This window comes from Leopardus geoffroyi, chromosome A2 (assembly GCF_018350155.1).
Source record: "Leopardus geoffroyi isolate Oge1 chromosome A2, O.geoffroyi_Oge1_pat1.0, whole genome shotgun sequence".
Taxonomy (NCBI): domain Eukaryota; kingdom Metazoa; phylum Chordata; class Mammalia; order Carnivora; family Felidae; genus Leopardus; species Leopardus geoffroyi.
The window spans coordinates 57044678-57058336 of record NC_059331.1 but is presented as its reverse complement, the minus strand read 5'-3'; the positions used below and the strand labels follow the sequence as shown (position 1 = coordinate 57058336).

The 13659-nt window shown below is 51.1% G+C and overlaps 1 protein-coding gene across 1 annotated transcript in view; it reads left to right on the top strand.

The window, feature by feature from the left end:
- The first annotated feature begins 3729 nt into the window (after nt 1-3729).
- RAB43 (RAB43, member RAS oncogene family) overlaps nt 3730-13659 on the top strand; it is a 33692-nt gene continuing 23762 nt past the window's right edge. Inside the window, exon 1 of the mRNA XM_045493989.1 lies at nt 3730-4102. Within this exon, the coding sequence (XP_045349945.1) occupies nt 3899-4102 (204 nt within the window). The 5' untranslated portion in view covers nt 3730-3898. The remainder of the gene's footprint in view (nt 4103-13659) is intronic.

Genomic DNA, 13659 nt, shown 5'->3' with positions numbered 1-13659 from the left:
ATTTTGTTGACAAAATCTGTTTCATGGGTTGGCTTTGGCTCTGCCCAACATTTCCAGAGAGGCGATTTTGCATGGATACATTTCCATAGACTCCTTCCCCTTTGCTTATTCCTGGTTTTCCTGAGCAAAATGTCAATATTCCTCTTGTTTTGCTTTAAGATTCGACACACCAGCCCCACCCAGGCCTCAGACTGCCCTCCTTTTCCTGCATCACCCCCCCACCTCCCTGCACTCTGCCCCCTGACCCTTGTGCTCCTGCTCTTGAGCAATTTATAAACAAGGAGGAGATTAAAATCTTTCTCCTCTGGCCCTGGATACCTTGGGCTGCTATGAGAGGGCCAGGCCTGTCACAGAGAAGCAAAGGTGCTGGTTTTGATGCTTCACAGACTGCCCCGTTCCCACCCCCACCCCATCCTCTACTACTGTCCTCCTCCCAAAGCCCCAAGAGAGGATGGAGTAGGGGTGTGTCATCCTCTGCTCACAGGAACTGCGAAGTGGTGACAGCAGGAACCCATCTGGGTACATCAGGCCTTCCCTCACTTCCCTCACTGGGCAGGCACCACTTAACTAATGAGCAGAGACAGGCCCCTGGGAGATTTGTGGCAGCAGCCTGCCCCTTCAGGCATTTTCACATCACGTCCGTCTCCTTCATTTCTCCCCACCTCCCCCTGAAAATAAAAATGTGGCGGGAAGGTCTCCTGCAGGACTGAGCAGGGCAGAGTTCCTGCACAGGGTATTTTTTGCAAGCTTCAGAGCGTGGGTTTCCGCCTAAGCATGGTGAGGAGTGGTGAGCTCAGGGCTGATCCCACCAGTCCTTCCGGCAGGACCCTGGAGGATTCTGTGAAAACTGGAAGGTTGGAGGGTCTGGGAAACCGGGGAGGGGCTTCCTGGCAGGGGAACAGATGATTATGGAGGGGTGGACCTTGAAGGTGTGGGTGTTCCAGAGGGTCTGGGCTCATCACTGACGTTTGAGCAGGGGGAGTGACCTCATAAGAGCCCTTCCAGCAAGCCCATTTGGTGGTGGGGGACTGTGGGGACTAGAAGCTGGCAGGGGAGAAAGCCAGGGCAGTGCTGGGTGGGGCACTGAGCCGGGTGTGGGGGTAGCAGAGGGGGTGGGAGGGCAGCATGAAGTTGGTAGAGGTTGGCATAGGGGTGCTGAGAGCCAATTGCTCCCTTATTTCTAGGCAAAGCCTCAAGCGTGAAATGGGTACCATCAACGGAAGCAAGGGAGGCCTGGGGGTCATTTGACCAGTGTTTATAACATTTTGGGGTTTGGGGAGGGGGGAAAGAGTGGGATGGCTGCCATTTTTTTGGCCACCAGGTGGGTTGAGGGCTGCCCCTGCGAGGGAGCCTTCCCAGTCCTCAGCCAGCACCAGCCCAGTCCTTGCTGCTCCGTTATATTCTAATAATGTGCACCAAGAACTCTTTACTAACGCAGGGTATCACGGTTGGTGTCTGGTCTTTGTGGTGTTTTCTCGCCTTCGTGTATGTTGGGGACACATTTTTAGCACTAGCCTGGGCACTGACAAGTAAAACTCAAGATGGTATTGTTAGAGGCTGTATATTTTACCAAAGGTGACAGTGGAAAGAAAGATAAAGATGAAAAAGGAACGGAGGGAGGAACTAAGGAAGAGGGAAGATGGCATTTGTCTCTCTAACCACTGGGAGGAGTTCTGACCCACGCTGTGTGGGGGTTACAGTGCATGCTTCAGCATGTCAGCTAGGCTGGTGCCCCCCCATGTGGCAACGGCATAGTTAAAACTCAGCATTCCCCCTGCCCCCCCCCCCCCAGCTGTAAGAATGTTAAATTCTTGACCTATTTTTTAAAATTTGGGATGTGCATCATTTCACATTTAGGGCATTAAGTGAGACATCATAAAACATTTCTAAATTTGAATTGCTCTGTTTCAAATGTGCATAATTCAACTTCAGATAAAATGGCACCAGGCTACTCGGAAACTTCCCACCAAAAAAGAGGAAATGCGGATATTTTTTAAACAGCTTTATTGAGGTGTAACTTAACACACCATCTTCCCCACCCATGGTAAGTGTAGTTTAAGGACTTTAATACATTTCCTGAGTCATGCAGCCCTCATCGCAAGTCTAGTTTTAGAACCTTTCCATCACCCCACCAAAGCAAGTGGTGGCTGGGCCTTCTGGCAAAATCCATAGCAAGACCAACATGCCCCCACCCCACCCCAAACCAATTCCAGGCAAGGCAAATGAAAAGGCCAGTTCAGTTCATCGGCCACTCGTCCACCCCACCCTGCAACTGTTGACATTCTTCCTTCCTCTCCCGGTGCTTCCAGCAGCTAAGCCTTGGCTCAATCCAGCTCCTGGGCTCACCTTTCCCTTCCCTGTCTCCACCAGTGGCTGTGAGTAGCCACTCTGGGCTGGAGCAGATGTTATTTTCTAGAGTTCTAAGCTTTGACATGCCCCAGTTTCCCAGAGCCAACCCCAGCATGTGGAAGCCCTCCATCCCATACCCTTCTGTCTCCTTCCACCTCAGGATGGAGGCTATTTCCTGCCACTCCAGTCTGATGTAATAAAGCTGGGCTCCCAGAATTGCTTTTCCATGGCACTTTGGGGGTTCCTGTCTGGCACTGTTGGGTATTTACCATGGGAGTAGAGTTCACACTGTTCCAGAACAAATTGCTCCTCCACCATCTCCATGGGTCTGCCTTTGCCTCCTCATCCAGTCTCTTCCCCGCTTGGCCAGTAAAGCTGGTCAGGGATCCTCAAGGTACTGGCCCTGGTGGACTTGCCCTCTGTGGTCTCCTTAAGCCATGGAAAAGCCCTCTTTCCTTTTCTACTGGGGAGGGTATGGATTTTTGTCTGCTTTGTGCACTGATAGGAACAAAGGCCCTAGAACAGTACCTGAACCATGGTAGGCATTAACCAAATTTATTGAACTAAGTAGAATTGGAGGGCAAGAGTGTTCTCAGTTCCCTCCCATCTTGGTGGTCGGGAAGCCCTTTGGGGGGATAGGTCCCATTTGATCTATTTTATAGACATTTATAGACATTTGGGTTCCATTTCTCCAAGGACCCCTGGTTTATGGACCATCTTGACAGGAGCTGATCTGCCCTTCCATAGAGCTCCCCACAAACCTCCCATGTTCCTCTGCTCAGGCCAAGTGTTTGGTTCTTTTTGGCTGGGTCAGGCCCAAAGATCCTACCGTTGCCCGGAGCCTGTTCCTGTCTGCTTCTGCGAGCGGGCTGACCAGCGGGACGGCGGGGGGCGTGACGAGTGCTGGGGGCGGTGCTGCGGGCGGAGTTAGGTTGTGGGAAGGCTTAGGGGCGGTGCTGAGGGGGTTCGTCCACCCGCTTAGGGCCGCGGCGAGCGCGCAGTCGGGTTGGGGGCGGGGCCGACAGCGATGCTGGGGACGGAGTCTGGCTGGGGGCGCGGCCAAGAACGGCGCTGCGGGCGGAGTCTGGCCGGGGCGGGGCTGAGAGCGGAGTCTAATCGGGGGTGTGGCTGAGGGCGGAGTCTGTCCTGCAAAGTGCTGAGGTTGGAGTGGGGATGGGGGGGGGCCCGATGTGCTGAGGCTAGAGTCGGGCCGGGGCCGTGCGGGGGGCGGAGCCTGGCCGCGGCAGGGCTGAGGCCGGACCTGAGGGCCGGACTGGCCGGGAGCTAGCAGAGGCCGGCCGCGAGCTTTGCGGAGGAGGGACCGGGCGAGTCCCGGGCGGAGCCTAGGCCGGTGGGCTCCGGCCCGGCCGGGGGCGGGGCGGAAGGGCGGAGGGGCGGGGCCGGGGCGGGCCCGGGTTGGGGCCGGCAGTCGGCGGCGCCCCTTCTTCAGGTGTTGCGGTGGTTCCACGTCGCCTGGCGGTCAGTAGCTTCCGTGAGCCCGGGCTGCCCCCAGCGTCCGGAGCGCCGGCCCTTCGGCTCCCGCGCGGCCATGGCGGGGCCGGGCCCGGGCCAGGGGGACCCGGACGAGCAGTACGATTTCCTGTTCAAGCTGGTGCTGGTGGGCGACGCGAGCGTGGGCAAGACGTGCGTGGTGCAGCGCTTCAAGACCGGCGCCTTCTCCGAGCGTCAGGGCAGCACCATCGGCGTCGACTTCACCATGAAGACGCTGGAGGTCCAGGGCAAGCGGGTCAAGGTGGGAGGCCCGGCCTGGGGTCGCCGCGCGGGAGGTGGTTTGGCCTTCTCTGACTGCGGCGCGGCCGGGGCAACGACGGGCACTGGGGGTCGACCAGGGACCCCGGAAGGCGCACTCCCCCAGCGGGGGCAGGGGCTGGTTCAACCCCAGACCGCAGCGAGCGCCCCGGATTGTTCTGAGGTCCTGACAAACCCCTTTCATTTCCCCTTACCCTTCCTCCTGTAGTAGCAGGCCTGGGCCTTAGGGTCTAGGTCAGGTTCAGTCCTCAGAGCGCCGGCCTTGGGGTGTGTGTGTGCGGGTGTGGGTGTGTGTGTTTGGGGATAGTGTGGGGGAGGAGTCCCTGCCCTCCCGAGCTCACACCCTGGGGGCACTTTGCTCCAAAATAACTTCGCCGGTGGAAGGCAGCAGAGCGCCTCGGAGTGCGGGGTATAGAAGGGCCCATGGTTGGCCTGACCCTTCCCCACCGCGATCGAAGGCCCTAGCTCGGCCCCGGGCTGGGAGAACCCGGCCAGAAAACTACCCCTTCCCCCCTCCCTCCACGACTAGAAAGGATCAGGAAGTAGTTGCTTCTAGGACCGGAGGGCCAAAACTTTTTGTCAGAATTTCCGGCCTGGCCACGCCTCCCTGCAGTCTCTTTGTGGACCTGGTGGTGGAACTTTACTCGACCAGGGCCAGCACTGGGTCCCCTCCCCCATCTGGAGTTTGATAGAAACTGAAAAGTTCACAGATACCGGAAGGTGGGGGAGAGGACCAAACTTTGGCAATGGCTCTGAATAGAAACAGCAGGATGTAGTTGCCACAATGTCCTGGCAGTGGTTTGATAAATAATATTTGTGATTAGTGAATCAGAGTTTTCTTAACCTGGGTGCCAGCTCTCCCTAATAGAGTTAGGAGATCGTGGCCAGGACAGAGCATTGTTTTTGCCCAGTAACTTTACTTAACTGAGCTGTGCAGAAATCTTTTCCATTCTTTCGTGGTTTTGAATTCACATGATCTCCAGGACGGCTCTTAAGAGCACCGGGCAGGGGCGGCACGGGGCAAGTGTTTTCTCCTGTTATCTCTGTGTTTTCTAGAAGATGAGCCAGAGTACTGAAGTCCCTTGAGGCCTGATGCTCTGGTGCTTTGCGTCCCTGGGCCGCTGGAGCCCTGCTCATGTTTGCCTTTTGCCAGGGTGCTTCGCTCTTTGTTTCTGCAGAATTGGGATAATTTGTGGGTGTTGCCTACCTCCTGTCTCTCCGTGGAGAAAAAGTAAGCCAACAAACTTTACATGACCGCAGTGCCCCTAGAATGGCTGTGCCAGAGGAAGCAGAAACTCCCTACCTGAAGCGTTTGTTGTTTGTTTGTGTGTGGTTGTTGTTTTTAAACAGTCTTTTCGGTTTCTGTGTGTTTTGGTTTCTTTCGGAGAGCAGAAAAAAGGAGCAGCGTGTGGCAGGCAGCTTTGAGTCATTATTTGGGACCACCCCTTTGGAGCAGATGGTGAGGGAAAGGGCTGTAGGATGGGTGGGGTGTGTCTCTGGATGAGTCTGTGCCCTGTGATGATGCCAGCAGCCACAGGGAAAACGGAGTGCCTAAAATATAGGCATAAATAGCCGTGGTGTTCCTGTGAGCTGTCGGCCTTCTCCTGCACCCAAGTGTTTGTGGTGACTGGGTGCTGACGGTGGTCAAGGAGGGGGCAGGGTGTTCCTGTTTACCTGGTGTGATAACAGCCTGTGTCCCGGTGGAGCCCAGGGTGTACTGTGTACCCGGGCACAGGTTATGCAATGCAGCGCAGGCAGTTTGTGATTTCTTTTCCTTATGGTCACCTCCGCATTCAGAACAGCATGGGGATGGTAAAACCCCTCGGTAGTTACGACGGCTGCCCTTCTTGAGAGTCTGTTGTGTGCCAGCTGTTTTACAGCTGTGTGTGTGTGTGTGTGTGTGTGTGTGTTTAATGTTTATTTATTTTGAGAGGGGGAGGGGGCAGCGAGAGAGGGAGAGAGAATCTCAAGCAGGCTTTGCGCTGTTAACGCAGAGCCTGACGTGGGGTTCCATCTCACGACTGTGAGATCCTGACCTGAGCCAAAATCAAGAGTCAGATGCTTGACTGCCTGAGCCACCCAGGCACCCCTACAGATGTGTCCTTATTAACCCTGTCTGGCATAGGACAGGCTTGCCCCAGGGCACACAGCAGGTAATGGTAGCAGTGGGTATTTTCTTCCACTGTTTCGGTCTCCACAGCACTGAGGTCTTTCCCCTTACACCAGACTGCTTCTTAGAATCTGATTGTTGGGAGTGGGAAAGTCTTTGGCAATTATTTATCTCTTCATTTTGTAGTCAGAGAAACCTGAGGCCCAGGATGCTAAAGAGGCTTTGAATTAAAACCGAGCAAAAAAAAAACACAAAAAACACAAAAAACTGTGAGCAGCAGTGGGTGGGGGACTTTTGGGGTTCTACTGACTCAGAAGGAGCAAGTCACTGTTGCTTTCTGAGTCTGTTTCCTCATCCATAAAACACCTCAGAGGTGTCTTTTTTTTTTTCCCCCTCAAAAAACCCACCAGGTTTATTAAAGTTTAATTTATGCTCCTTAAACATTTCCCATTTTAGGTGTGCTGTTCTGTGAATTTTGACAAACGTATACAGTCCCATAATCACCCCCACAATCACAATATAGAATACTTCCAGCGACCCAGAAAGTTCCCTTGTGTCCCTTTGTGTCAGTGTCCTCCCTTCACCCCAGCCCCTGGCAATCACCGATCTGTTTTCTGTCCCTATAGTTTCAGCAATGTGATTTTAACTGGAACCTTTGGTGAGCCAGATTTTATTGTTATTGTTCCTGCAGAAAGTGTGTCCGTATCAGGGGTTTAGTTTAAAACCTTTCCAGGGGCTGTTGGGGTTCCAACAAGCATCCAACATGATCTCCCAAACCTTCTCTCCATGTGCCACAGGCTTTTGTTAGAGCTCCAACAACCCAGAGATAGATCACCCGGTGTTTTTCCAGCCCCTCTGAACGCCAGTGCTAGGCAGGGCAGGTGGGATGGGGTACTGCTGCAGGGGTGAAGGGGGAAGGCCAAGGGGCTACAGGTTCTGGCTTCTCACCCAGCCAGAGTAATACTCCTTTTATCCACTTCTGTATTGAGGGTCCACTTGTTTCTGTTTGACTGAAAAGTTCTGCTAAAAACTGTTTGAAATGTCACAGATCTAATCAAACTTCCTTATTTCTATAGTCACTTCCTGTTGCAACCACAATAACATCCAGACTCCTTACCTGAGGAGGTGGGCCCCCGTCTACCTGGGCTGATTTCATGTCCCTCCCTCTGTCCCTCACTTGCTGCTGTCTAGCCTCGCTAGCCCTTTCTGCCTTGGGGTCTTTGTATCTGTCCCCCTGCCTATCACACCGTGTTCCTATATCCCCCTGCTGCTTCATTATTTGGCTCCCACTGCAAATGCCTTCTCTTCAGAGAGAGGCCTTCCCTGACCTTCTAGACCCTCTCTCCCATTACAGTATAAGTTCATAGCACTTATTAGGACTTGAAATTACCTCGTTTGTTGGTCCCCTCCTGTATGATGTGTATCAGCTCCTTGAAAGCGCAGGGATCTAGTCTGCCTTATGGGCCTATGAGTCCCTAGCACATTGTTAAGACACATGATGTGCAGTACATGTTTGTGCATTGATTTTTATTAATAGAGGGGAAGCTGAGGCCAAAATAAATGAAGTGACCAGCATGTCCAAGGCTACACACAAGTCGGTGGCAAAACCAGGACTTGAGCCCAGGGTCTGCCTGGGTCCCAAGCCTAGTGCTTGTTTTCATACTCAACAGTTCCCTGCCTCCCCCGCCCGCCCCCCATCTGAGTCCCTCTGAGTTCATAATAATGATCCTCAGAGTCTGCAAGTTAATGAATCTAGTAAAAATGCAGTTGCAGTCACCGCACTTTGAGACAAGAATGTGGACTTGGGAATTTCATAGATTTTTCAGGAATAAGGGTTGAAGCCTCAGTGAGTTCCAGCATGTTTGTCCACTAACAGAACATCCAGCCAGCCTTGAACAGCCCACATAGCCTGCTGTGCTGGTTAGGAAGGCACCTTATGGGGTGACAGGTTCCTGTGCCCAACCTCATGGGGATTCCTGAGGCTCTGGCTATGCAGGTTGAACTTCAAGAGTGAACCTGGGGGGCGCCATCTTGCACACCGTGCAGTCTCTGAAAGAGAGCACTGGCTTAGGAGTCTGAAGGTCTGAGTCTTCTATCCAGCTCTGGCACAACCGTGGCGAATTCCTTTTCCCTTCTTGGAGCCCATGGCTTGCTTCCTCATTTTTGAGTTGGGACTAATGATCTTTACCTGCTTCTTAGGGCTGTTGGAAAACTATGGACGTACTTAAAATAGTGTAAAAATTCCCCTTACATATTTTTGAATTTTTTTTTTTTCAACGTTTATTTATTTTTGGGACAGAGAGAGACAGAGCATGAACGGGGGAGGGGCAGAGAGAGAGGGAGACACAGAATCGGAAACAGGCTCCAGGCTCTGAGCCATCAGCCCAGAGCCTGACGCGGGGCTCGAACTCACGGAGTGTGAGATCGTGACCTGGCTGAAGTCGGACGCTCAACCGACTGCGCCACCCAGGCGCCCCTCCCCTTACATATTTTTGAATGGATGATCCATCCACGTGGTCAGGAATTTCAAAATTTCAAAGACATAAAAGGGCATACAGTTTAAAAAAAAAAAATCTCCCTTTGACCCCCAACTCCGCGGTGCCCTCTAAGAAGAGACAACCAGTGTTACTCATTTCTGGTCTATCCTGAAAGTGGCGTTGTGGATAAAATCAAGGAATTGCAAATATGAGGACTTACATTATTATTGCTGTTGTTACCATTTTTCTTCCTCAGAGCAGACAGGTGATTTCTTAACTCGCTCCTCCTCCACCCCTCACTCCCCGCCCCGCCCACCTCACTGTCCCCCAGGAAATCTCAGCCGGTTCTAAATCCTTAAAACATTCTGACCGCTCCTCTACTCTCTCTTATCTGGGACAATACAAAGGCCTGTTATGTAAACTCGTTTTGCAGATCGCTGGGGACACAGGCCTCAAGTCCACACACAGAGGTTAGCCTTGTCGAATTGTACCCCCTTTATTCAGCTCTCTGTCGGGTTCACTCTCCCCTTGTTGGGGAGGTTGCCAGATCTCTCCACAGAGGTAAAGTTTATGCCCTTGGGCCTGGGCCTCCAGATTTCAGGACCTTGGGCCTTGGCTCTCAAGCTTCCCCGGGGCCCTACAAGTAATCTTTGTTTTTGTAGCCTGGCACTTTCAAAAGAGGGGGCAGGGGCAGGGAAATAGGCATTGCCTTCTTTTAAAGTTTGCATCCTCCGTCCTTCCAATCGGGATTTTGTGGTTCGGATCAGGTGCTTTTCCTACTTGGATCATATTGGTTGGACTTTTTCAGTTTTTTTTTTTCAACGTTTATTTTTATTTTTGGGACAGAGAGAGACAGAGCATGAACGGGGGAGGGGCAGAGAGAGAGGGAGACACAGAATCAGAAACAGGCTTCAGGCTCTGAGCCATCAGCCCAGAGCCTGACGCGGGGCTCGAACTCACGGACCGCGAGATTGTGACCTGGCTGAAGTCGGACGCTTAACCGACTGCGCCACCCAGGCGCCCCATGGACTTTTTCAGTTTTGATCAGAAATAGCAAAAGGACTGTTAGATAAGAAAGAAGTACTGGGTCGTGCTGGTTGTCCGAGGAAATCTGTTCTTGATGCCAATGACAGCTATCCCTGTTGCAAAATAAACCTTGCCTCCTGAGGTTTCTGACCCTCCTGAGGCAGCACGTGTAGCGGAAAGACCGTGGAACGAGCTCCAGGAGCAGACCCACGCTGCTCCTTAAGATTTACCACCTTAAAATCTTGGCTTTGCCACGTAGCCCTTTAGGCGTGTGATGTCACCTCTTCTTACCGGCTTCACCCTCAAACCCTGCAAACCCCTTCGCTTTAGGGACCTGGCCCATTGCAGATCATCAGTAAATGGGTGCTGACGTTGGTATGGAAATCACCTGGGAGAGAGAGAGAGAGAGCGAGTGATGTGGCGAGTCAGGAAGCTTGGGTGCGCAGCGGACCTTACGCAAGTCATTTCACTGATCTGTTACCCTGTCAGTGAATGCAGGAAGGATCCTTGTCTTACCTACCCATATGGGGTTTCCCCGTGGCCACCCTGTGAGAGAGACCCTCATCTTACAGAGCAGGACATGGAGGCCTGCGGGTGACAGATCTGAACAGAACTGAGCCTTCTGGCTCCCGGTGCTTCTGCTCACTGTTGGCCATGCCCTCCCCCGCCCCCCGCCCGGTAGTACCCGCACCAACACCACACACACGCAGAAAGGTTGGGGAGGAATGAGTTCAATATCTGGGCTGTCATATATCACTTGCATTTCACACTCTTTGTGTGTTTTGATTAGCAGTACCGAAGTAGCATCCTGATGCCAGGTGCTTGTTACACAAATCCTTGTTAATTCAGATGAATTGGGTGAAGTGGTGCATTTGGCTGGTACGAACAAAAGAAAAAGCCCATCTTCTAGAATGGCTTACAAAATGCTGTCCTGTTGAACACATAGTGGCAGAACCCAAGCAAGGACTGTTAGAGGATCCCTCCAGCCCGCTGGGAGGGATTAGTAAGTGAAGACCGTTTCTCATTAGCAGCTCCTGTATATACACCACGACACACATGGACTTCTCTGATCTGACTTGCTTTACTGTGCCTTGTAAGCCTCTGTTTCCCAGATTGGAAAGAGGCAAATTTAACCCGAGATGAGGTGTGTGAGCATCCGCGGTTCTTAGAGGTTTTCTCACCTATTCGTCAACGTTTGAGGTGACACCATCCCAAATTTGGAGCGTGACTAAGGAGCGATGTGCCTGATTTGTAAAAAATAGCAACCCCAGAACCTGATGTGTCCACGGGTGCTGCGCCTTTCAAAAGAGTCTCCTTGAAAAATTGTACATGTATTTCCCAGATGTTTAACCAGCTGCGATGATCCTTATTCAAATTCTTCAGAATGTACAGATCTTTTTTTTTTAAAGCTTATTTATTTATTTTGAGAGAGAGAGAGAGAGAGAGACAGAACAAGTGAGAGAGGGAGAGAGAGAGAATCCCAGTCTCCTCACTGCCAGCACAGAGCCTGATGTGGGGCTCAAACTCATGAACCATGAGATCATGGCCTGAGCCAAAATGAAAGAGTGGGACGCTTAACCGACTGAGCCACCCAGGCACCCTGCAGCTCTTACTTTTGGCGGGACTTTCAGGGATGTATTTGAACACCTGCCATAGTGTTAAGCAGTTCTTCGGTCCAAAACGAGGTCTGACTATAAAATCGCAAATATGGTGTAATGCAGGCCAGGGGGCTTGCCCAAGTGCCCTGATGGCAACTGCAGTGTGTGTTGGGCAGTGACAGGTCATTGGAGTGTGTCCCGTCTTGAGGCAACTGCTTTTTAAAGGGATGCCATTCATCCTTTTTTTTTTTTTTTTTTTTTTTTTAAGTTTATTTATTTTGAGAGAGAGCACGTGCACATGAGCGGGGGAGAGGCAGAGAGAGAGAATCCCAAGCCCGATGCAGGGCTCGATCCCACAAATTGTGGGATCTTGAGCGGAGTCGAAATCAAGAGTCGGACACTTAGCCAACTGAGCCACCCAGGTGCCCCGGGGATGCTGTGCATCTTGATGTGAGAGGCACACAGCTGATGGTTAGTGGGTTAGGGTAGCTGATGGTGAGGATGTTGGACCATTTCACTGAAAAAAATTTGTCTTATAATTTCAAGCCAGGTAATCCCCACTCGTGCCATTTTCATGCCTGAGAAGGGTAAAAATCCAATAGTTTTTAAAATTAAAAATATTCCGTTTACATTTTCTAATGAAAAACTTTGATTTTTTTTTTAATTTATTTAACTTGTTTTTTATTCTTGGGTTTTAACTCTCTAATGGATACACAAACAGTAGGTGATTTCGTGATGAAAAAGTGGATCAAAGCCGTCAGAATAAACTTCAGTTCGCTAGCTCTGAATTGTGCATATCTGCCATGTTTACGTGATAGATGAATTACATAGAAAAAGATCAGTTTTATAAAATACATGAACATTCTTTGAAATACATAGAAGAGAGTCTATTTTATTATTGAAACCACAAGGTAAATTAAATACCTCTGTGTGCACTCTGACTCTAGGGTTTTCTTTGGGTTATTTTCCCCAGAATAAGCCCTTGATACGTGCTGACTGAATGAACGCGCAAGTAGTGAGAGGGAGGAAAGGGTAGAGAAGGAGGGAGAAGGGAGAGCCTTCTAAGCGGGAAAGGGTGACGGTGGGGCTCTGCTTGAAGAGTGGGGTTCACGCATCAGCTGAAGGGCTCCTGGCCAGGGAGGCGAGTTAAATGGCTGATGAGAGCAGGAGACCTTACAGGGAGCTCCGTGTTTTGTTTTGTTTGATTTTATGACTTTTGAGAAATAGTACCACCACAGCACAAGTTGATGGGGAAAGTTTTATAGACTAGTTTGCTAAAAGGCCTGATCTCTTGGGACACCTTGGTGGCTCAGTCGGTCAAGTGTCCGACTTCGGCTCAGGTCATGATCTCGTGGTTCGTGAGTTCGAGTCCTGCGTCGGGCTCTGTGCTGACAGTACGGAGCCTGGAGCCTGCTTGCTTCAGATTCTGTCTCTCTCTCTCTCTCTCTCTCTCTCTCTCTCTCTCTCTCCCCCTCCCCACCCCCCACTTGTACTCTGTCTCTCAAAAATAAATAAACACTAAAAAAAGTTAGATCTCTTAAAATTTAATTGGCAAAGTTGGGCTAATTTGATGCAAAATGGTCACACAGTTGGTACTTTCAAGCCTAACATGAAAAACTCATTAAGTATTAAAAGGACTCCAAGCTATAGAATTCCCACTAGATTCTTCTTTTTACCAGTCAGGGTTTCCCCTGCCTCTGAGCAGGAGCATGGTAATGGATGGAAGGCCGTGGCTATTAAGATGCTTTGGGGCCGTTTGCTCTGCGTGTGTGCACATGTGTGTAAACATCAACAGATTGTTATTTTGCTTTACATGAGTTGGCCTTACTGGACTAGCTTGTCTAAAGTAGCGTTCTATCAAGTTCCTTTAAAAAAAAAATCTTTATTGGGGTGCCTGGGTGGCTCTGTCAGTTCAGCCTCTGACTCTTGATTTCAGCTCAGGTCTTGATCTCAGGGTCGTGAGTTCAAGCCCTGCGTTGGCCTCCACCCTGGGTGTGGAGTCTACTTAAAAAAAAAAAATTCTTGGGGGGAACCTAGGTGACTCAGTTGGTTAAGCGTCTGACTTCGGCTCAGGTCATGATCTCACGGTTCCTGAGTTTGAGCCCCACAGCTGTGCTGACAGCTGGGAGCCTGATTCTGTGTCTTCTTCTCTCTCCACCCCTCCCCTGCTTATACTCTGTCTCTCTTTCTCTCAAAAATAAATAAACATTAAAAAAAATCTTGGGGTGCCTGGGTGGCTCAGTTGGTTAAGCGTCTGACTCTCTGGTTCAGCTCAGGTCACGATCTCACGGTTTCATGAATCCGAGCCCTGCATCGGGCTCTTTGCTGA